We start from the raw sequence: 25327 nt of genomic DNA, 5'->3' as shown, positions 1-25327 counted from the left end.
GTGGAGTTGAATTATATTTCGTTGGTATTGTAACAGTGTTTGTAAGAGAGAAGATTTAACGTAGCATTCAGAAGGTGTTTGATATTGTTGTGATTGTGATTGAGATTTGTTTTACAAGCAAGCAAAAGTGTGTTGTGTATTCACTATCACGGTAGTCACATCGAACCATATCTTTAAAAATGTAAGTTAAATAAATTTTTCATTTTAATGTTTAGGCAAATTTTAGCTATTTCATTTTAATGTTTAGGCAAGTTTTAGCATACAGGTACTAGGCAAACAAAGCGTCTAATGTACTTACGTACGCACCGTCGCTGCGCGAATCAAAATTAGGTAAATAGGTACTAGGCGATCAGATTTACAGAAGAAATGTCTCGACCCCTGTAGTGTTGTGACACGTTTGTATGATTTAAAATCAAGAATCATACGACATCAAGAATTTGGTACCAATTTTTTTTTTAAACGAATTTTAGGCTGAAACTTTGTGTAGAGATTCTATTAAACCTGTATTCTTCAGTGCTTCTTGATGTATATGGGTATTTTGTTACACCCTGTATATATATACAGGGTGTTTTTTTGAAACCGAGACGCATTCAAGGAGGTAACTCGGCTTTTGATTCTGAGTCCAAATCAATAAAAAAACTGGTAGGTAATTTTTTTTTTTTTGTAAAATACGGAAATCCGTAAGTGAGAACTCCGCCTATCACATTTCGAACGTTATGTAACTAGCTTAAAACGCGGCATTACACACACAAATGCTAACACGTATTTCGATATTATTACCAATTTCCAAATTACCAATAAGAAACCGCGAACTCGCCACTGGCCCCGCCCCCTAGCGCTTCATCCCTATAGCGCATACGCACACGCACATAATGCACACGCATTCCGTTCAGTATGTGCTTGTCACTGCCGTGAGAGGGTGTAGTTGCGAATTAGTTCCGCGTGACATTGAAATTCAGTTGCTAATAAGTACCTAAAATCAGTGTTTTCACTATGACAGACAATTTTTCGAATGTTGAATTAGTTGAGATGGTCCGTCTTTACGCCATCAGTGGAAACAACGTGCGTCGTGCCATCCAAATGTTCCGCGAAATGTTTCCGAACCGCCAACCCCCGACACCGGCCGTCATGCTAGCTGCAACCCAGAGGCTACGGGATTTTCGGCAGTTCGACGTTCCTTGGCATGCGGAAGGTCGCGGCAGCCAAGGCCTGCCTGTTGCCTTGCAGGAAGATATCCTGGAGTTCTTCCAGCGAGAGCCACGGGCAAGTACGCGGGAGGCAGGTCGACGGTTTGGAGTACACCACTCTACGGTGTGGCGCCTATTGAAACGGGAAGAACAACATCCCTTCCATTTTCAAAAGGTGCAAGACCTACACGCGAGTGACAACGCCGTACGGGTTGCATTCTGCCGCTGGTTGCTCGATAATCAAGAGGCCAACATTTTGTGGACAGACGAGTGTTTGTTCACTCGAGTCGGGGTGTACAATGTTCACAATGAACACTGGTGGGCACATCGCGACCATAACCCGCATGTCACAAAACCGCATGCATTTCAAGTACGATTTGGTCTCAATGTGTGGGCTGGCATAATAGGCAACCACGTACTTGGACCTTATTTTATAAATGGGCACCTTAATAGCGTCACCTATTTAGAACTGTTGCGACACGTAGTCGAGGATATGTTGGATGACATTCCTCTAGCACTCCATCGCAACCTGTACTATCAGCAGGACGGTGCTCCCCCACACTATGGTCGACAAGTACGTGAGTACCTACAAGAAAGATTTGGCAACCAGTGGATCGGCCGTGGTGGACCTGTGGCGTGGCCTCCGCGGTCGCCGGACTTGACACCTCTGGACTTTTACTTGTGGGGAGACATCAAAAGATTGGTGTACACGGACGAGATCGATGATGTTGACCAATTACGCGTGAAAGTGATCAGTGCCTTCGATACAGTGAGAACAAATGTGTTAGTGTTGCGTAAGTTGAAGGAGAACCAGCGACGTCGTGCACAACTTTGCATAGATTGCGAAGGTGGAAACTTCGAACAGTATCTCCACTTAACTTAGGTACGTCATTTATTTATTTGTTGTAAATGCCTACTTTGTTATGAATGTGTAAAGAACAGATACGTCTAACTATCACATACCTACTTAATTAGAGTAGGTAAGATGTAATGAGCTTATGTAGTTCAATACATAAATCCACTCTAAGACTATCTTTCGAATCTTACTACCTAACAAAAACTTTGTAAGAATAAATCTACACCTGCCTACAAACAAATCGACGCACCCAGTCTGCTTTGATTTAGATAATATTCATTCATAACAATTTTAAATACATCAATCTAAATTACAATTGACGAAATGTTATTACACTAACAAACATGCCAATATTGTCAATAACTTTTCGTTTTCGAATTTTAGAACATGTAGGCAAAAATTAAGGTCTGTAATGCATCAAACTTTCAAATTACATTAGTAGTTTTGGCTCTCTAAATATCAATTTTTACATAACTACTGAATTCACATAACTACATCTCACCCAGACCCGATACAACAATTTGTGAATTATACACAGTTATTCCATGCTGGAATCGAACCCGCGACTCATTATGTTATCGGTTGTTGCCCGCCACTGCGCTATTCTGATTAAATAGCTAGACCGCTAGCAGAAACTTGTTTATTTTAGATCGGATTAAGAATGCATTAAAAACATCGATGAATTTAAAGAAATTGTTCTAACACACAAAAATAAAACAAGCAGCTGAGCGATATTCAGCAGGATTGCAATAAGACGTAATAAGTAAATCATTACTTAACTAGTACCTACTATGAAACAGCTGATAAGTACCGCAGGAACCTACGTGTAGGGATAATAAGTAGCTAAGTAGTATACTAATCGTTAGAAATTAGTTAGGCAATAACAAACTAACAATAATAAGTAAATCATTACTTAACTAGTACCTACTATGAAACAGCTGATAAGTACCGCAGGAACCTACGTGTAGGGATAATAAGTAGCTAAGTAGTATACTAATCGTTAGAAATTAGTTAGGCAATAACAAACTAACAATAATAAGTAAATCATTACTTAACTAGTACCTACTACGAAACAGCTGATAAGTACCGCAGGAACCTACGTGTAGGGATAATAAGTAGCTAAGTAGTATACTAATCGTTAGAAATTAGTTAGGCAATAACAAACTAACAATAATAAGTAAATCATTACTTAACTAGTACCTACTATGAAACAGCTGATAAGTACCGCAGGAACCTACGTGTAGTGATAATAAGTAGCTAAGTAGTATACTAATCGTTAGAAATTAGTTAGGCAATAACAAACTAACAATAATAAGTAAATCATTACTTAACTAGTACCTACCTACTATGAAACAGCTGATAAGTACCGCAGGAACCTACGTGTAGGGATAATAAGTAGCTAAGTAGTATACTAATCGTTAGAAATTAGTTAGGCAATAACAAACTAACAATAATAAGTAAATCATTACTTAACTAGTACCTACTATGAAACAGCTGATAAGTACCGCAGGAACCTACGTGTAGGGATAATAAGTAGCTAAGTAGTATACTAATCGTTAGAAATTAGTTAGGCAATAACAAATTAACAATAAAGTAGGTGATAGGTACGTAGTACGTAGGTTATGCGGATGAAACCATTTTCAGATTTAGATCATACTTATGAACTATTTAATACCAAAAGTAATTTCATATTAACAGTTTTAATACCATCTACCAAAACTTTGAACTGAAGAACTATCTAGGTAGACAGAACAATTTTGTACGTTAGTAAACTATCTAACATCACGCCCGCAAACAGCTGAGCGCTTGGACTACCTACGTACTTACCTATGTGTGTTTATTATCCAGATCTTACGATTCTAAGTTTGAAATTGTTTGTTTTACGTATTCAGCAGGATGTTTATAAAATTTTACTAATAAATCATAATTTATCAGCTATTATGAATCAACTGATAAGTACCGTACCTATGATCACTTACTAAATGGTTAATAAACGATTTTATTCAAATAGGAAACAAAATTTTACATCATTCGATTTAAAACACGAATAAAACTTTGGGCTGAACTTACCTACCTACAATGCGTTTGTTGATATTAGTAGCATAGAGCAACGCGGACATTGTACGGTACGAGGTCCGCGTTGCTCTATGGTTACTAGGTACCTAAGATTATGCTCGCAAACAGCTGAGCGTTTCGATTAGATCCCTACCTACCTATTCGTAGCGATGTGTATTCATAATTCAGACCTTAAATAACTAAGTTTTAAATTATTAGTATCCAGCAGGATTGCAATAAAACGTAATAAGTAAATCATTAGGTACGTAGTGTTATGAATCAGCTGATACCTACGTTTTCTTTGAAGATACGAGTACTACTTTTTTTATTGATTGTTTCTGCACTCTAAGATTATTGAAAATGTGTTAACAATCAAATCAGTAATGAATGAATGTTGGAGATTATTTTTCTTTTCGCTTTCTAACTGCCTACTCGCGCGGCGTCTCGCGTGGCCCCGCCCACTGACCTTCGACGCTGTCTTGTTACGCTGTGTGCGTGACATGTTGGGCGATTCTGAATATTGGTGACAAATTATTCTGAAAGACGGCCAAACTTAAATAATTTATTATAGCTGTGTTTTTAACTATTGGCCAGAAACCTTATTTTAAATTGAACATTTTTTACTTCCGTGACATGCTCCCGAGTTCTGTCAAGGTTTCAAATCTGCACCCTGTATATATGATAAGCATGTATCCTCCTGAGTCCGAGGGTATGATATTTTCGTTTATTGATTTGATTTTTACAACATGATATCTTACCATTATATAGACACAAGAAAAAATAAAATTATAATTAAAATTAAAATTATAATTATTAACTAAAAATTAAATTACAACGTTTCGTTTCACGAAAAAAACTTGATGCTAAACTGGTGCACTTCGGTAAAATATTTTATTTTTTTGGTTGTCCTAAATTTAGAACTTCAGTACTCAGGAGGATATATATATATATATATATATTAAGTATATATATATGTCAGTTGATAAGCATATAATGCTGATTTTTTGAGACTATTAATTTAGACAATGAAGACTTTATTAGGTATTTAAAGACTTAAGACTGTTTTAATAGATCTTTAAGAAGACTTGTTTTATAGACATTAAGAAGAAACAATTATTGTGCCATTTCAATGTACCTTATTAGATTTTCATACTTTGTTCCTATATTATTATTACAGAGTAATTTATAAATTATGCGAACTGCCCTGCAAGAAGGTTCATATCATATGGACTACTTTTGTTCTATGACTTTCGGAAAATAGAAAAAAAATCGAATATTTTAAGGATATGTTCAACAATTTCGACTATAATGTTGCCTGCTTTGTACGACCAAACCAAAGCAGAATTAAAAATAAAATTAGGCCCGGAATGCAATAATTCCGTATGTATTACTACCGATCTTTGGACTTCGAGATCCAACGAGTCGTACATAGCCGTTACTGGTCACTATATGACAGATGATTTAGAGCTAAAACATATACTATTAGATTGTTGTAATTTTATTGACTCCCATACCAGTGAAAATATACAGGAAATGCTGAATAGTATTGTGGCCGAATGGGGACTAACAAATAAAATAAATTTCGCGGTGTCAGATAACGCAGCTAACATCCAAAAGGCGTACGTTAGGCGCTTCGTAGAATTGGAGCAGTATTTGAGGGCCACAATGGCGGTTTTAAAAAAAGATTTATATTAAAATAATGGGTAAATGGAATGGCTGTTGTTGGCTGAACTAACAAAAATTTTACAGCCGTTTGATCAAGCCACAGAAACGATCAGTGGTGAAAAATACATGACTGGGAGCTTAGTCATTGTAATGACACGCTGTCTTTTAACAGCCTGTGATAAATTTATAGCTGAACCACTCTATGAAGCCACAAAAGATGTCGTGTATCGCTTGAGAACAGGGCTGGTGACAAGATTCGGCCTAATTGAAAGAAGCAGAACATTTTCTATATGCACATTTCTAGATCCCAGATACAAATTATCTGTATTTAGCGATCAGAATGAGGCCAGAAATACCAAAAGTTGCGTGCAGGAAATGCTAGTTGCGATGATTGCTGAAGAAAGTGCACAAGAAGTGTCGTCACTTCCTTCAGCATCGGCCGGTAGCAGAAACACTGTTGATGGATTTCGGGCTATAAAATGAAATTATAGGCCAAAAGCAACACCCAGTTGGGACTCCTTTGTCGAAGGCCATTAAAGAAATCGACACTTATATTAATGACGATCCGCTGCCAACCTTCCACGGAGACAAATGGAGCTGTCCTCTCGAGTGGTGGTGTATCCACAAATTCACCTACCCGCATCTCGCCAAACTTTTTCAGAAATATGGAAATATCATGGCCTCATCTGTCCCCTGTGAACGGATATTTAGTAAAACGGGCCTCATTATCAGTGATCGTCGGACGCGACTAACATCTCAAAAAGTTAAGCAATTGACTTTCTTAAACGTCAATTTGGACCAAAAAAGATTTGATTCCCTATATAAGTAAATAACCAAAAAAGAAGAAAGAAAAAAAAAACGCTTGTAAATATTTGTAAATAATTGACAAAATGTACATATGATGAAATGAACTTATAAATACGCCTGCATTACAGTAATTAAATACAACAGTAATTTCTTTAGTAGCTTATTAGTAATGCAGTCAGTCCTAAGCCTGAGAAAAATAAAAAAGTATGAAGGAAAGTTCAATTCACTGATAAATACTTGACCTATTTAAATAATTGATAAAAATATAAATCTAAAAATCCGAAACGACTGTACCTACTAATATCATTTCTGAGTGCCATATTCATATTATCAACACTACCAAACCAAACAATACATTCACTGATTTCGAGTAAACAGTTACAATTAAAATACAATGATGTACATAAATCGAACAAAACCGAAACCTAAAATTACAGTACGGTACTACTTTCGTTTCAGAGTTCCACACTGATTCGGCCAATATATAGATATCGAAATATATAGATGCGATATCCGATATTCTAAACCGATATATAGATACGATTTGATATAGAGTAAAAGCGATATTACCCATCCCTAGCAGCCTGTAAATATTCATTTGCTTGAACCAGTGGACATCACAGGGGCTGAATCTCAAAGTGTTGCACAACAGCCGGAAAATGTTACTGATCCTGAACCAGTGCAGACCACGGGGGCTGCATCTGAAAATTTTAAACAGCAGCCAGAAAATGTTCCTGATCAAGAACCAATGGAGATCACAGCTGCTACATCAAATCGAGGACCTGACGTTGTACAAAACGAAGCTTCTCCACGAAGTGAAAGCGTTCTTTCAGAATACATTCCATCTGAACTGAATATTCCGAACATAGATCCAATGGATGGAACCACTACACCACCAATTGACAGGTCTCAGAATATCAGTATTCTTCAGGGCCTCAAGTCTGCTATTTTCAAAAATTGTGTCATTCCCACACGATCCCATTGTCATTTTGCTATAAGTTCGTAATCTGTTAATTCACAATGGTCGATCATTGATCAGTCAATGGTCTCGTAATGGAATTGTAGTAGAATGACATTGTCGTATTGCCATTATATAAAACCAGTGTGGTAGAAATTATTTTCGAAAAACTACCACTATATTTGAAAATTTATTCATGCCAGATTTTACATGTTATTTATTAGTGTTATAAGTAATCTGAAGTAGTAAAAAGTTTGAATATACCAAAATTAAATGTACATAAAAAGACTTAGTATTATTTTCTCTGTGTAAAATCATCCAATGACTTCTCTCGCCAGGGCAAAGCGAGAGGGAGTGTCAGACTCTTACTGACTAAAAACCACCCCGTTCCTACTCCTGCTTGTCGAGCCGGAGCCCCGGTAAACCCGCTAGGTTGTCCGCAGCTCCGGATTAAGCATCAGCCCTACTGGGCCCCATCTCTCTTTGTCAGCTTGGCTGACAAAGTCAAATGTGACATTTCCCTATACCTACTTATTATTACTCTTTGATGTGACATTATTTACAAACATTGTTAAATTTGTTAATAACAAGTAGTAATAACAAAGACAAACTGAATGAAAATGGTGCTGATTGAACAAATTTCGGCCCTTATTGATTTTTTGGAAAACCACCAAGACCTGGCGCTTGGCCACTGCAGCCGCACCAATGAAGGGCGAAGTCTTATGAGACGGTACTGGATGGAGTGTGCCCAAATTTTAAATGCGGTGTCGGTGGACTGCCCTAATAAAACGCCGGCAGTGTGGCGCTCAGTGAGTACCTAACGGTATAATTAGTGATGCATTATAAAGGTCGATTTACATCAAACGAACATAGAGCTAGAGCTAGAACAAGAGCATTCTTTCGTAATCTTTTAGTGTAAACGAAAGCTAGAGGTATCGATTTACATCAAACGAACATAGAGCTAGAGCTAGAACACTAAAACGCTTTGATGAGACCGCTCAGTGGCGCGAGCACGTCCGAACACGCTAGAACGCTCTAAGCAACTGTTCGCGCGCTCTTGCGCCGTTTACATCAAGCGAGCGAGCATTCTTAGAATATTCCATAGAATCTTTGCGAACGCACTAAGAACAACGAAGGAATGCTCTACGCCTGTTTACACTAGAAAAATTAGCTGTAGTGGGGATAGAATGAGCATTCGCTCGTTTGATGTAAATCGACCTTAAGATGATAATTGTACCATTATTATAATTTTTGTTTTTTTTTTAGTTCTACAACGAATATAAAAGCAAGCTTTTAAAAAAAATTAAATCACAGAAAAGTGAATTGAGTGCTACAGGTAAGCTATTCTTTATTTAAATTCATTATACCCCAAGCGGTTACCGGGGTTCACTCTGCTATTGCAATATTTTAGTGTGAAGCATATAATAGTAATCATTTTATAACTTTTATTTAAGGTGGTGGTCCTGCAAAAAAAATTATATTGACCCCGCTCCAAGAGCGCTTATATAATATCTTAGGGCGAGATGTAGGAGAGCCACTTCAAGGTGTCCGACATAACCCACTCAGTGTAAGCATTAACATTCATTTTTTTGCACATTTGAAAGTTATTCTAACTTGTGTAACTAATATGTGACAGTTGTTTATTATGTTACAACGTGTTTTTATTTGCATATTGTTGACTCACTTGCATAATAACTGCATGTTTTTTTTGTTAATTAGCCAATTATCACAATTCCTTTGGTGGAAGCTAGTCCTACTATCAATAATTTGAACAACTCCTGCTCGAAAGTTTTGCTAGCTTGGTACTCTGTGCTTAATTTGCTTAGCTTTTATACTTTAACAAAATAACCTTGTTTCTTTCGTAACTATTATGATAATATTGCATTTATTTTAATACCCTATTAGACAATTATGAAAATGAACTTGTGGAAACTGTACAACAAGAAATAAGGTGTGCATACTACAACTTTTTACAAATGAGTTGAAATAATTAGGATAATTGAAAAACTAGTGTGATTGTAATTATTTTATTTTTCAGCTTGGATCAGGAAAGTTTTGCTCAGCATTTACCAGCAACAAGCCTCCAAAGCGACGCAAACGCCAAAAATCCACACGGCAATACGCATCAGAAGGTAAAGATTTTGCAATTATTTGTTAAGACCATTAACTCCCCACTCTAGGGTAAAGTATATAACTTGTTGTAACAAAATATTTTTCTTTTTATGGATGCAGCAGACCATGCAGCTCTTGAAGCTGCTTAATCGAGGCCGGAGGCTATAGACGCAAGGAACGCCGAACTCACCTTGAAAATTGCTGAGGCTATTAATAATTTAGCTGCGGCCATTAATAGACAAAGCTCCATCACTGAAGAAGTGGTGAAACTTTTGGACCGCTTTGTGACATCTGTGTCAAAAGTTAAGATAACTTCAGTCAACGTTCAGCTACACCAGCGTCAAGGCGTGCTTATTCCCCCTTTTATTCATATATTCCTGTACCCGAAACTTCACCTAATATGTTATATCAAACGCAAACTCCGTCGTCAAACTTTAGTTCATCTTGTTCTGAAAATAAAACCAAGAATTATCAATCTGTCCCAAACAAATCCAGAGTTGTTTATTAAATCTGTTACACTCCTGCTACCGCTTCAATCACCACATCACCTCCCACATCTCTCCATATTGATAATCATCATCACGCAGAGGATACCGAAGCAGCAACTTATTCAGTACAATCTCAAGGACAAGAAGAGGAAAATAATATTGAAAAATTTAGCTTACGAGCTTGCCATGCGATACAAGATAGATAATATTCCGGAATCTTGGAAAAGACACGGTAAGGCTGGCAAATATTGGTTTGCAGGTTTTATGAAGCGCAACGCGACAGTATTCACTCGGAGTTCTGAGGCGACCAGCTTAAGCAGAGCAACATCCTTATACTGTACTAATGTCCATTCATTTTTCGAAAAATATCAAGAAGTGCTTCAAAGATACAATTTTCCCCCTAGTAGAATCTGGAATGTAGACGAGACTGGAGTTACAACGGTGCAAAAACCCGTTGCCAGTCATATCTCATTCTATATATATTAGTCTTTGCGTTACCGTCACATTCATTTTCAAAATCAATAAATGAAGGTTAAGCTCGCAACACAGCTATACAGCCTTAGTGTGGTGGATGTTATAGACTCTATAACATCCACCACACTAAGGCTGTACTACAAAGGTTAAATTGATCAAACATCATCAAGACTTCCATTCCAAAGTAGGTATTAAGTAAATTTAAGGAAACAATCTCATAAATATGTGATACGAAAAGGAGAAGACTGATTAAGACTGTTCAATAATAAAAAAAATTATGATTGTGACTATGCTGTTTCATTTAAGATTTCAAGAAGTATGTAAGTGGTAGATCGCACAGGGTTTTGTTAGTAAACAGTAGATCTTATGTCTAATCAAGTTGGCCACCCCTGTTATAGACTTTTGTTGCAATGAACTAAAACTACCTGCATTTAAAAATAGTGATGCAATGCAACATCGAAATTTTTGATGATAATTAATAATGTGTTTGATATATTCCCGAAGCTCTTTTTAATAGAAATTTAAGAAAGCGCTGACGGAAATTAATTCTATGGAGCCTTCAGGATTCCTAGACAAAGCAGTCGGCTACCTAACAAGATTAAAGATGTCTAGATGATAGACTGTTAATACAAAGCTCAAGAAAACCAGGCTTTATTAGGTTCATTGACTGTGCCGAAGCAGTAAAACATGGGTACTCGGGTACTTGTTTATATGCTAATGTATAAAATTAGTCAAGATCACCTCGCGATGCTTTTTGATAATATAAGGTGACATGGAGGAGCCAAGAATAACCCTACGGCGCGCCAGTTTAAGGCCTTTACAGACCAGGTTTCGCAATGACACTGGCTTATTAGTTGACATGCCGAAACCAAACTTCGGAAACACTAATGACGGTACTAGCAGCAGATTTTTTGAAGATCCGAAACTATCGTCAAATATAACAGGAATAGATTACGAGTTGATATATAGATTGAAAGTAATTCTGGAAACGATTTCATGCGGATTCGAGATAAAAGAAAAATATTCAGAAGAAACTGCTTGCTTATATGTGAAACTTTACCCAATCGGATCAGACATAATAAAAATTGCATTGCTACCCATAGGGCAACTATTTGAAGAAGCAGCAAAAGCACGCAACAAGCATTTTATACAGACAGGATTACTCAAGAAAAATCTCTAGAGAGTCCTGTAACAGAGACATTTTGAATAGGCTACTTTTAAGCTCAGATCCCTTATTTAGTGCCTCAAGGGTAGTAAAGAAAAATAAGAAGTCTTCTTTTCTACCTGAAACATTGAATATGCTTGTATCTGCAACACCAAACCCAACGGACGCAATTCGATCAGATAGCGAAGATGAGATAAACTAATTATTGATTGATTTAGAAGAGATCGTCCGACCGACTCAGATGAAGAGTTTAATCAGAATATTGAAATGGAACTCATACAAATATCACTACAACGTGATTCAGATGATACAGAGCAGGCATATTGTATAACGTCGGTACGGTGTGCAGCACACACCTTGCAGCTTGCTGTCAACGCCTCTATAAATGAAGATGAGTCCATATATATAGTGGAAGAAGCTCATGCTATTGTGCGGAAACTTCGAACCCCTACAATAAAAAATATTCTCCAATTTATGAGACTTGGTTGCAAATATCACGTACAATCATTAGTGCTGTACAAAGACTCCGAGACAATCAGCCGCTGATGCCTAATACCCATGATGGAGTTGCTGGACAGCAAACTTGGAGGCACTGCTGCCACGTGACAAGCCCGTGAGAGAAACGTATTGTCGCTGGGTGTTAGACCGGATTGCTCAGGACCAACATTTCGTGAGGAATGTGTTTTGGACAGACGAAAGCACATTTACTCGAAACGGCATGTGGAACCAACTGACCATGCGTCACTGGAGCCATACCAATCCCCACTTAATAAGGGAATCAGCGCATCAGTACCGGTTTTCCGTAAATGTTCACGGAGAAAACATAGTGGGTCCGTTCTTCATTGACGGAAATCTGAATGCTCAGTTCTTAGAACTCTGTGACGATCCAATTTCTGAGTGATGGATTCAGAGATGGATTGTCTGTGGCAGCAAACTCAAGAGTATGGTTCCAGTTGGACGGAGCTCCTGCACACTCCGTACTCCTTGCAAGAGAGCGGCTGAACATAATGTTTGGAGACCAATGGATTAGGCGCTTTGGTCCCCAAAGATGGCCGGCACGATCGCCCGACCTAACTCCCCTGGACTTTTTTTATGGGGATTCATTAAAAATGAAGTTTACGCGAGGTTATCAGAAAGCGAAGCTAACCTCCGAACACGGATTGTCGACGCTTTCAATAAATTAAAAGCAATGGCCTTGGATCCTGACCGAAATTTATTGCGCAGGGTTCGACACAATATCGTACTGCGATATAGCTTATGTGTCCAAAACCGTGGTGGACACATTGAACATTTAAAAATTTTACTGGGCCATTGCTTAATTGTGTTGTGTGCAAAGAAAGCCATTAACAAAAAAAAATTGGCGAGAAATCGCATTCGCAAGGGTAGCCTCCAAAGATAAATCCATGATCATTGATCACAACAACTCAATAAGCAGAGTCAATGAGCCGGCATGTCATCGTGTGTGTGTGTGTGTGTGCCAACGAGCCGCGCTACGCGCGCCCGAACGCAGACGCAACGTTGCCGCTCTTCTGGGGTCAAGGTGCATACACGGAGTTCTTTGTTCTTTGAATTTATTTAATTGTTTGTTTAGTTTGAAAAAATCACTTTTTTAATTTAAGGTTTTCGTTAATTTTTTTTTGTTTATGTGGATTGTACTTCTATGTAATAGTATAAATTATTGTATAAGAGCGATACCCATACTGTATATTCCTCGACACAAGTTACCATCCCGAAAAGTGCTATCGAAGAACGTGTTATCCGAAGAATATGAACTATTATGCACCAGTTTCAAAAACCAATTTGAAAAAACTAACTACATTTCTGCCACCACTGCCACGTGGTCATCTGATAGTAACAGAGCCTATACATATAACGGTGACTGCACATTATGTATGCGAATTCAAATTCGTTTTGCAGTTTTATCTACCATAGAAGTGCAAACTGGTCATTCTGCTATAGCACAAACTATTTTAAATATTTTTGCAAAATGGAATATTACGAACAACATAGTTACAGTGGTAACTGATAACGCTTCAAATATGAAAAAAGCTATCACCGAACATCTTCACATCATCATCCATATGTCGCTCACACGCTCAATTTGTCGGTTCAAGATAGCATCAAAGAAAATCCTTATCTAGAAACTTTGCTTTCAAGGTGCCGGTCGCTAGTCACGTACTTCAAACATAGTAATTTGGCAGGATATAAATTCCTTATAAGGAATACTCATAACTTAAAACGCGATTTTTTATTCTAGGTATCTCTCTAAAACGGATAGAAATGGCACGACTCAAAAGGAAACAATCCGGAAAGAAAATACGTCTTCCCAAGAGACGACTAATTTACGACGACAAAGCTGATTATGGTAAAGCATGTCAAAAGCCAGATATGCTCAAAGATGAATACGAGATGGCAAAAAACAATTTTCTACAAAATCTTCAAGAACAGGTACACCCATGATTCATTGCAAGAACCCATCCATTTTATATGTTGTTTTGCCCTTTGAATGAATCAAACTTTGTTATACCCTATGCGCCGTAACAAGGTGCGGCTGACAGATGCCAGTATGACGTTGACGTCTCTCTTTAGGGATGGACATTAGAAAAATCTTTTTTATCGCTATCGATACTCGCAGCATACATTTAATTCTCTTTAATTTTTTTATTAAATGTGTGTGTTATTTAGTTGTGCAGTGTAACTACGTGTATATACTTGTCAAAATAAATATTTTATGACCGAGCCCTGAGGTGTTTCAGAGTTTCAGTTTTACAGAACCGTGAAGAATATAAGTGTATATTAGTTTGTATATGTTACTAAAGCAACCACGATCTTTCAGATTAAGTACCACCACGCATTATCAAAGGCGCCGGAAAAGTCTACTACATATTTGTGCTCAGATAAAGTCACTGTGGTTCGGGCAGAGAGAGCCGCGTCTACAGTAGATTTACCCACATAATTAAAGGTTTTTTAAGAGTGATAATTGAACGACGCACGATTTTCGTTTTTTATTCTAAAAAAACATCGACTACCTATCCATCGTAGCAGTACATCCCATCACTAAACACGACTATGGATTTACGTTATACGCAGAACACTTTATTTTTCATTTCATTAGATTTTATTTAAAGACTAGAACATTCCGGTTGGTTTTAATTTAATTAACTACACTTCCGAATGATTTAACATAATACGAATGTGATACAGCTAATATAGTAAGGCATAATTTTTAAATCGCAGCAACTTTCAAGAGTGATACGAAACGTTACTGAATCTGTCAGCCGCACCTTGTTACGGCGCATTAGGTATATTATATTTTTAGGTCAACAATAAAGAAGAAGTGGAAAGAGACACCATTCTTCAAGCAGAAAGTGCACTTTGGCTGGAATTGAGAAGGTGTCTTTTAACGGCATCATCATTTGGCAAAGTGTGCAAAAGAAGAAAAAATATTAGCTCTGCGCCACTTGTAAAAAGCCATTTATATTCATATTCTCTTGACCATATAAGCAGTATAAGGCATGGAAAAACTAACGAAGCGATTGCAATTTCACAACTCGAAATCCAAGAGCATATAAAAATAGATAAATGTGGCCTCTTTATTGACAAAGATTTTTTCTTTTTGGGGGCTTCACCCGATGGCGTGTATGAGGAAGGTATTGTTGAAATTAAGTGTCCGATCTCAGCATTTGGTATTAATGCCGACGACGCCATCAGAGATAAAAAAATAAAATTCTGGCATTCAGATGGGACCATAAACAAAAAACACGAATGGTTTTATCAAATGCAAGGGCAATTACACATTGCAGATAAAAAAATATGTCTATTTGCAGTCTGGACGGGTAAAGAGTTGCCCGTGAAAGTGGAAAAAATTACCAGAGACGATGAATTTTGGGAGAAGGCAATGAAAAATAGGTTGATAGACTATTATAATAAGTGCCTATTGCCAGAAATTGTTGACCCACGTAAGTCTAGGTCGATGCCACTACGGACCACTACCTTCTAGTCATACACGTCCATGGACATTCTAATGCTTGACTTTTGTTTCAACGTGTATTGATTTCATGTTTAGAATTAGGGATTTTCCTATTATTGATTTCTTTTTCTATTATAATTTATTTAATTTTTGATAAATGTGCCTAGAAGGGCACTATTTAATATTCTAGTCCAGAATATGTGAATTTATTGTCCTTTCGTTTTAAAGCAAGTATAAGTAACCTTATTTGTGTGATCTCTAATTAATATAATTGTAAGACTGTGATTAATGTTATAAATAAATACCTGCTGGTCAAAAAACATTGGGTTTTAATTTATTTTATTAGTTTCACCAATATGTGTCGTGAATTATTAATAATCTATTATATAAAAATAAGTCGGGGTTTCCTTCCTGACGCTATAACTCCAGAACGCACGAACCGATTTCCATGGTTTTGCATTTGTTGGAAAGGTCCCGGGTTCCGTGAGGTTTATAGCAAAAAAAAAATTTAGGAAAAAAGACATGGTGGCGAAACGGAGTTCGCCAGGTTTGCTAGTTACTACTAAAAGTAATAAATTTCTACCAATTATTCACATTTACCGAAACATGTTAAAAATATTTAATAATTTTACAAACTTATTAATAATTTTATAAAATTATTAATTTTAACTATTTTTTTTTTAATTTTTATTTTTTTTTAATTTTATAAAATTATTAATAATTTTCAATTAAAAACTCTTAGTCTTTCTTGTTTATAATTATAACTTGAAAATGTGGTCTATTATTCTGAAATTTTCTAAGATTTTACATTTGTATTACATTTGTAACTTTTCTCCCCTGATTGTTACTATACTTTATAAAGTATCCAAAATTGCCTCTTTATTTCACAAGGTTGTAATAAAAATAAAAATAGTTAATAAAAATCAACTGACGATTAAATAAGTTTCATTAATTAAAACTCAACAGGATCAGGATCAACATTGGTTAGTTTGACTATAATGACAGCGAGCGCACCAACTATACACACACGCGCGTATCTGTGTGAGTGAGAGAGAGCATTGCAATTACCTAAACTTAGTGCCGCGGATTTGGCGTTAACGCTCTTAAACATTATTAGTAACAACTAGCAAACCAGGCGAACTCCGTTTCGCCACCAATAATTTTCCCTGTCTTCCTGCTTTTCTCTTGAATTTTTTTTTTTTAATTTTCTTTGCTATAAACCTCATAGAGCCCGAGACCTTTCTAACGAATGCAGAACCGTGAAAATCGGTTCGTGCGTTCAGGAGTTATATCGTCAGGAAGAAAAACTCGACTTATTTTTATATTATAGATGACACAATCAAAGAAATCCTCAATACAAAAATGAGTTCGTCATTTGCCCTGCTACTGCGAGGGGAACTGCAGAATTATAAGAGGAAGAAGCCTGGTCGCAGGTGGAACATGGAGACTAAAATAATAGCATTGAGGCTCTACAAGAGGTCACCAACAAGCTACAAATTGCTCAGGAGAATGATTTGTTTACCAGCACCCAGCACATTAAAATCCCTCTTAAGTAAATTTAAGATGAATGTGGGGACACACAAAATAATACTAACAATGTTGAAAAAAACAACAAAACACTTTAGCCCCTCTGAACGTGAGTACATATTGTTGTGGGATAAAATGTCCTTAAGAAAAAAATTATGGTACAATCCTAACCCTCTATGGCATACTGTAGACTATAAGCAACATACCGTTTGAAGTTCTACTAAACGCATATTAATTATTTTTTAAGCAATTCACTCACTGTAGCCATTAGTCTACAATCCTAGTTGCCCGTCAAGTTCAAAAGAATATGACTAGATGGCGGTACGTGTCGTAAAATTTAGTTAGTCGTTCAACCGACGCCATTTTTGAAAAGTGCTCTGCGTGTGTGATTTCAATAAATAATAATAAATTGTTTTACGGGGGTTTTTGTTTACTTTCGTGCACGATTGAAGAGGTAAGTGTTTGAAATTTATCGTATATAGATATTTTTGACAATAGTTTATGTTTTGCTTGTTTTTTTTTACGATAACCGTTTGTTGCCCGTAGGCTACATCAGACAAATAGGTTTGTTTATTTGTAAGATTACCTACAATACCCACAGTGTATTTTATTAATTTCAGGATGTCTTCTAAGCGTTGTCTTCGTGACGAAGACATAGCTGCTACTCTTTCTGATGACGCAGATAGTGAGGATGGCTTGGATTTCGATAACGACAGCCTCGCAGACCCTGACTTTGTCCCAGAGTTGAATAATTTTGAAGATGACGTGCCAGAGGTGGATATTGATGTTGATTCCATAATACAAACCCTCGAAGACGATCATGAAAGCCCAGGCTGTAGCACAGAATATGCTCCATCACGAGAAATGAGTGATCAAGCTCCTCCCGCCAAGAAACCTGCTAAGGAGAAGATACCTAAACTGAATTTGAGATGGAAAAAAAAGAATCTTGAATTGAGTGAATTGCAGCTTATGTTCACAGGAAACAAGACCCTAGGTTCTGATCTGCTTGAGTTGGACACTCCTATACAATACTTTTTCCACTTATTTTCACCGGAACTTATCAAGATGATTTCTGAAGAAACTAATTTGTACCAAGTCCAGAAAGATCCCAATAGCACTTTTCGGGTGTCAGAGGCGGATGTCAGGCAATTCATTGGTGTGGTATATATAATGTCACTTGTACAATTACCTAGAGTAACGAACCACTGGAGCCCTATACTCGGAACACCTCTAATACAAGAGACCATTAGCTTGAACAAATTTGAAAAAATTCGTCAGTCGCTGCATTTCAATGACAACAGTAAGAACCTCCCTAGGGAACATCCTGATCATGACCGCATATACAAAATACGTCCATTAGTTGATTCTTTGAATGAGGCTTACAGTAACATCCCAATTGAAGAACACCTCTGTGTGGACGAGCAAATGTGCTCAACTAAATCACGGAACACATTGAAGAGATACAACCCCAACAAACCCCACAAATGGGGCTATAAAGTCTATGTTTTGAGTGGTGTTACAGGTTTTGCCTATAAGACTGAAATTGAAACTGGCAAAGAAAATGTCGTCTTGGATGGAGAGCCAGATTTAGGTGCCCCATCTAACGTAGTCATGCGATTAGCTCGTATGATTCCAAGACACCAGAACTTTAGACTTTATTTTGATAATTATTTTACATCACTCCGTTTGTTGGAATACCTGGCCAAAGAAGGCATTCTCAGTTTGGGTACTATCAGAAGAAATCGGATCCCGGATTGTAAGCTGTCAACTGAAAAGTTGATGATGAAAAAAGAACGAGGCTATTCGGAAAAATATGTGGCCGATGTCAACGGGATCGACGTCTCAACTGTTGCATGGAAGGACAATAAAATTGTCAGCCTGGCGTCCACCTTTGCAGGACAGAAGCCCGAAAGTGATGTTCGTAGATGGGACAAACAAAAATTGAAGTATGTAAATATAAAGCGACCCAATGTTATAGGAGAATACAATCGGCATATGGGTGGTGTTGACCTCCTTGACAGTATCATGGGGATTTACAAGATACGTTTGAGAAGTAAACGATGGCCCATGCGTCTGTTTTACCATTATTTGGATTTGACTATGGCCAATGCTTGGCTTTTGTACAAAAGGGTAAATAAGTATAAAGGCCTCCAATCAGGTTGTTTATCATCTGCAGATTTTCGTTTGGAAGTTGCTGTGACCCTTTGCAAATTAGGTACAAAACCTAGTATATTGAAAATGCTATACAACAACCGTTTTCAGTCATATCTTCCGCTACCGATGTACTATCAACACCCCAAGCGAATACTCCGTTTTCTTCTTTTTCCGAGTCAACGCCAACCTGTTCTAGGAAACGAAAAAAGATTTCTCGTAAAGATGTAGGTAATATTAGACGTCAACATGTTGCAGATTGGATAGATAATAAGAGGAAGAAGTTCAGAAATTTAGGCAAAGAATATAAGAGTCGTGACGGTACAACTAGGCTTGCGAAATCATTAAAACCGATGTGTCCAGAGAGTTGTAGACAAAAATGTTCTACGAGAATTAGTAGCGATGAAAGAATGTCTAATTTTAATCGATTTTGGAATTTAGGTAACAGGGAAAAGCAGTGGAGTTTTGTAGCTCACTTAGTGCTGAAACAAAAAAAACGTAGGGTTTTTACAGATACAGCATCAAGGCGTAATTTTACTTTAATATATAGACTGCATGTTAAAAGAGGTGACGAAGACGACTTAATTGTTGTGTGTAAAAAGACATTTTTAAATACGTTTTCTATTAGTGAACAATTTGTCTACACTGCTTTGGAAAAAGTAGATGTTATTAATGGTTTGATAGAATCGGACAAGCGAGGACGACATGATAATCATCGTAAGGTAATAACTGAAGATGTTGTTAGAAGTGTGTGTGATCACATCAACTCCATTCAACCCGTGGAATCTCATTACACGCGAAGTAGAAGTGATAAGCTTTATTTAGACGGTGATTTGAATTTTCATCGCTTATTTGATTTATACAAAGAGTGGTTTGACGAACAGGTGTACTCCTCTATAGCTAAGACTGAAAGGCAATATCGTGATATTGTTAACGAACACTTTAAGCTAAGTTTTTACATACCTAAGAAGGACCAATGTGACAAATGCCACATTTATAAAAATAAATCTATACCGACATTAGTTGAAACACAGCTATTTGAATCGCATCTATCTAATAAAATTCTGGCACGTAACAGAAAGTTATTGGATAAAGAAGCAGCCAAAACCTCGGACGGAAAGATATTAACAGCTACATTCGATTTTCAGAAAGTACTTAATGCTCCACACGGTAATTTGAGTGTTCTTTATTATAAACGTAAATTGTCAATATTTAATTTCACTGTTTTTAATCTAGCGGATAAAGAAGGTACTTGCTATATGTGGCACGAAGGACAAGGTAAAAGAGGAGCTAATGAGGTTTCCAGCTGCTTAATGAAATTTATTTCAAAACATAAGGACTCAGGGACAAACGAGTTTAGATTCTGGTCAGATAATTGTGTGGGCCAAAATCGCAATCGAATAGTCTATGCGATGTATATGTATGCTGCCGCTACTTGTCACGTTTCTATTCGCCATTGTTTTTTAGAAGTTGGACACACTCAAAATGAGGGTGATAGCGTTCATGCGTTAATAGAAAGATCAGCCAAAAATAAACTCATTTACACTCCAAATGAGTGGTACTGTTTGGTACGTTGGGCTAAACAAGACGGTAAGCCTTATATAGTGGAAGAAATGGACACACATTTTTATAATTTTAAGTCTTTGTTACAAGGGAATTGGAACAAGAGTGATAATGGAGATAAGGTACAATGGAACAAAATTAAAGAAGTTTTAGTAAAATCTGAAAATCCTCATAAGTTGTACTATAAATATGATATGGCTAGTAATGATTATTATGTTTTGTCGGTAAAAAAAAATACGAGACGGCAATGTTCAACAGATTCTTCTGTGACAGTCGAACCATTGTACCAAAGTAACCTCCCAATTCCTAAAGCCAAAAAAGACGATTTAATTAATATGTGTAACTCGGGAATTATTCCTAGAGGTTATCACGATTTTTTTACAAATCTCCCATCGGTAAATATTAACGATAATGATCGCGATTCTGATCTTGATCTCGATTAGTTTAGGAGCTAAATTACTGTTGATTTACCTACAGGGAGACGCGACTTTACTCTTTTTTATTTTTATTTTACACACCTAGGCTAAGGATTATTATTACTTACGTATTGTGTTTGTGCCATTGAGTAAGTCTGATAGTGTTATTTTAAACTTGAATAACTACTTTACAAGATGTAACAAAGACTGCCTAATAGTTTTCTTTAATTGTTTTTTATGTTTTTCGTAGGTAGGTACTACTTGTCTAACTAAAACGGTTACGGTTACCTAAAACTGATTGTTATATTTGTAATCTTTTTTTTTTGTTTTACCAAAAGATTTTTAAGTTATGTTATATTGATGGATCTCAAAGCAAGAGATTTAAAAAAAGATTATAGTCTGAGGTATGATTAAAGCTTTTAAGCAATTTATATGAATAATAACGATGTTTTACTCAATAAAACTGTTTAATTAGGTACATGTTGTTTTATTACTTCCATTTTTTATCAAATCGAATTGAAATCTAAATACATAATACTATTACACACGCATTCTTATACCAGGAAACCTAAATCAACACTAGATACCTACCTCTGGTTGAAATTTCCTGTATTAAACAACACACACACACACACAAGTACACACTCACAAACATACAATATTTTTTTTATTATCAATCTAGTCATTTACTATACTATTACAAATAATTTTAACAGAGTATAATGTATTATCTATTATTTACAATACTTATTTTACTCATTCTTACAAAGTACAATATAGCATCTATGACATACGTTAAATGGTTTTAATTACTGTCCGACGTGATTCATAGTAAGTGTGACATACTACAATTTATTTCTTATGACGGACGACGTAAAATATCTTAAGTGACTTTTCTCAAAAACAAGAATAAATATGAATTCAATTACTACACAGGATTATCACTTACCTATATCGTAATTTACATGCAAATTTTTAAAAATATTTCTTTACATCTCACTGAACTATCATCATTAAACAATGAGCGAAACTTTGAACAGCTGTACTGTAAAGTTAATGTAACGCACTTACGATATTATTCGTAGGAGGTGTCGATATCTAGTCGGCGTTCACTAGAAAGCGAGATCCAAGAAAAAAAGCACAAAGGACCTGCTCAACATGTGCCTCCAAAAGCGGTACGTCAAGACCAAATCGGACATTGGCCACAATGGTCTGATAAAAAAATCAGATGCAAATTTCCAAAGTGCGTAGGATTTACCCATAATGTCTGTGAAAAGTGCGGAGTAGCATTATGCTATACGAAAACCAAGAATTGTTTCAAAAACTTTCATCTATCCTAACCTACCAACCTATCTTATTATTACAGTAAATTTTTACCACTTACCTCAATGTTGCTTGTAGGCAACACTCCCTATTTTTGTGATTTTCTTCATAAATATTAAAAATATAGAAAAATAAAAAAATACGTGTCTTTTATTTTTATGCTATTGAATCGAATTGAAAGAAATAAATAAAAAAAAATAGAGGGCTAAGGCGGATTTAATTGAAGGATTTCAAGACCATGCTACACAAGGTAGATCTCCACAGGCAGCTTTATATGCCCTTGTGTTTATGGTAGTTGGAGTTAGAAAGTATTTTAAGCAGCCAGTGGCTTATTATTTATCAAGTGGTTTTGTCACAGCTGACAGACTATCTGCTTTGATTAAGGAGGTATGCATGTCTCCGACAACAGGCAAAAACACCCCACAAAATGTCAAAGACGTACAAGAGACAAAATAATGCTTATGAATGCAAAAAAAAAATGTAGAAACGGAACGCACCTTTTGACATTGACAAATTTAAAAGTTGTCAATGAAAGTTTTCGTAAAAACAGCGGTCGTTTTCCCAAAAGTTGGAGATTCTATGCAAATATGCCGAAAAAAAATCCGGTAACTACTAAAAACTTCTTAATCTTGTAACTTTATGATGTTTTCAATATATTTGTTGTTATAGTTATAATGAAATTGTGTTGGTGTGGTGGGAATTAAGGTGCTTTGGGGTAAGATCGGCGCAGGGTAAGAACGTACAAATCAAATTTCCCACTTATTTGGCTATATGATGATGGTGAGACCAAAAATAATATTGATGATTCGAAGAAATATAGTATTGGGGATACAGTTCTTGTTAGATATTTCAAACGAACTTGGACATATTACGTTGGGTATCATTGAAAATATTGATATCAATTCCAATCCAAATATGTACAAAATAACATTCTATAGAAATGTTGGCAAGAAAAACAACATAAAATTCATTGAGTTATAATGTACTACGTACTAGAGAAGACGCCTCAACTCGATTGTTTGTAACACGAGTTAGAGCGCGCGCACTCCAACTCACTTAGTCTGCCTTCTAAATTATGCCTTCGTGTGCATTGAGATACTGTTCACACAAACAAACATAAGTAAAAGTCATGGAGTGACTTTTCACCAGTAAGTTCATTTATTATCTTTAAAACACGCTTAATTGAATTATAATTTTTCAATTGCAACGCGTCACCGCGGCGGCGGCCATGTTTACGTAAATGTCAAAGAGTAAAACATTTGTATGCGTAGACTTGACACTATCGACGTATATACGACGACGATAATAATGTTAATGTTAAATGTTGGATTTAAAGGTTTCCTCGGCCGTGTCAGGAAACAAGAGAATTATGGATTAAATTTGTCCAGAAGGATCGCAGCGAAGAAACGTGGTTACCTTCAGATTATTCACGCATATGTTCCGTGCATTTTCAAGAAAACGACAAATACACCACAAAGACAGGAAGAGTGTACTTAAAGAAATCTGCAGTACCACGCGATAACGTAATTATATTACTGAATAATATTGCTGGGATTTTTATCTTGTTTTGTGATTAGAAATATTTACTTTTTGTGATGCCCCGTAAGCCGTAAGCATACTGAAGTATGCTTACGGGACTTGTGAGAGGCGTAACTAGTATAATATACTAGTAATACTAGTAATATATAACTGAAGAGGAACAAGAAAAGTTAAAAGATCACATCCTAGAAAAGAAAGCAAGCTATAGAAGGTTTGCTGCTCATCAAAAACTACATAGTCTTAACAATGATACTGTCACTTCTAGTTTCGACTTGCAAAAAGTCTTAAACACCCCTCATGGGGAAAGTATGTTACTCTATTATTCACGAAAATATGCAGTCTATAATTTTACTATTTACGAAAGTAGTACTCAAGATGGATATTGCTTCACATGGGGAGAAAGTGATGGAAAAAAGGGCAGCGATGAAATCGCAACTTGCTTGTATCAATATTTAAAAATTGCTGATGAAAAAGGCGTTCGTAATTTACTGTTCTATTGCGACTCGTGTGGGGGACAAAACAAAAATAAAACCGTTCTAGCCACATTAAATTATTACTTAATGTTTTCTAAATCTAGCCACATTAAATTATTACTTAATGTTTTCTAAAAACTTACAAGTTATCCAAATAAACTTTTTACTGCCGGGACATACTTATATGCCAGCAGATTCAATGCACGCTACAATAGAGAGGGAAGTTAAAAGAATCATAGTTTGGAGTCCATCTCAGTGGCCTTCATTTTTTCAATCAGCTAGAAAGCGGCCAAGGCCTTATATAGTCAATGTGATGGACTACTCAGATTTTTTGAACTGGAGTGAAATAGCGTCAAACACTTTTACAAAAGAAACCTTAAAGAATATTAATTGGAGAAACATTAGAGTAGCAACCAGTACCGGCGTTAGGGTAGGGCGCGGTTGGGCGACCGCCCAGGGGCGCCGGATCAAAAGGGGCGCCGCAGGCCGCGGCGCCCATTTTCGTCCGGCGCCTCTATCTGATTCTTTATAATTTTCCACAGGCACCCCCTTATTGTTCCCTCGCTCATTGAGCAAGGCCCACTAGGTCAAAAAAAGA

The 25327-nt window shown here is 36.5% G+C and overlaps 2 protein-coding genes across 8 annotated transcripts; both read left to right on the top strand.

Moving 5' to 3' along the window:
• The first annotated feature begins 7799 nt into the window (after positions 1-7799).
• On the top strand, positions 7800-15229 carry LOC118277509 (uncharacterized). Of its 7 annotated transcripts, XR_007705675.1 has the most exons (6): positions 7800-8337; positions 8795-8864; positions 8983-9095; positions 9567-9660; positions 9761-14215; positions 15087-15229. XR_007705675.1 is itself a non-coding variant. In XM_050696324.1 (5 exons), the coding sequence occupies exons 1-5, from the start codon at positions 8143-8145 to the stop codon at positions 9787-9789; spliced, it is 501 nt and encodes a 166-aa protein (XP_050552281.1). In that variant the 5' UTR covers positions 7800-8142; the 3' UTR covers positions 9790-14752. The 7 variants fall into 7 exon arrangements, 1 of the variants encoding a protein (XP_050552281.1); XR_007705680.1 differs by having other exon boundaries at positions 7800-8864; positions 9764-14215; XR_007705678.1 differs by having other exon boundaries at positions 7800-8864; positions 8983-9479; positions 9764-14215.
• Positions 15230-17000: 1771 nt separating this feature from the next.
• Positions 17001-25312, top strand: LOC126911143 (uncharacterized; the record flags this gene model as incomplete). The annotated part of the gene is made up of 2 exons (XM_050696433.1): positions 17001-17450; positions 22919-25312. Coding segments are annotated over 2 exons (705 nt in total), but the record flags the coding sequence as incomplete, so codon positions are not given.
• Between the last annotated feature and the right edge of the window lie 15 nt (positions 25313-25327).

This window comes from Spodoptera frugiperda, chromosome 10, assembly GCF_023101765.2.
Source record: "Spodoptera frugiperda isolate SF20-4 chromosome 10, AGI-APGP_CSIRO_Sfru_2.0, whole genome shotgun sequence".
Classification (NCBI taxonomy): domain Eukaryota; kingdom Metazoa; phylum Arthropoda; class Insecta; order Lepidoptera; family Noctuidae; genus Spodoptera; species Spodoptera frugiperda.
Note: the sequence above shows the minus strand (reverse complement) of the source record. Positions and strands in the feature narration are given on the sequence as shown.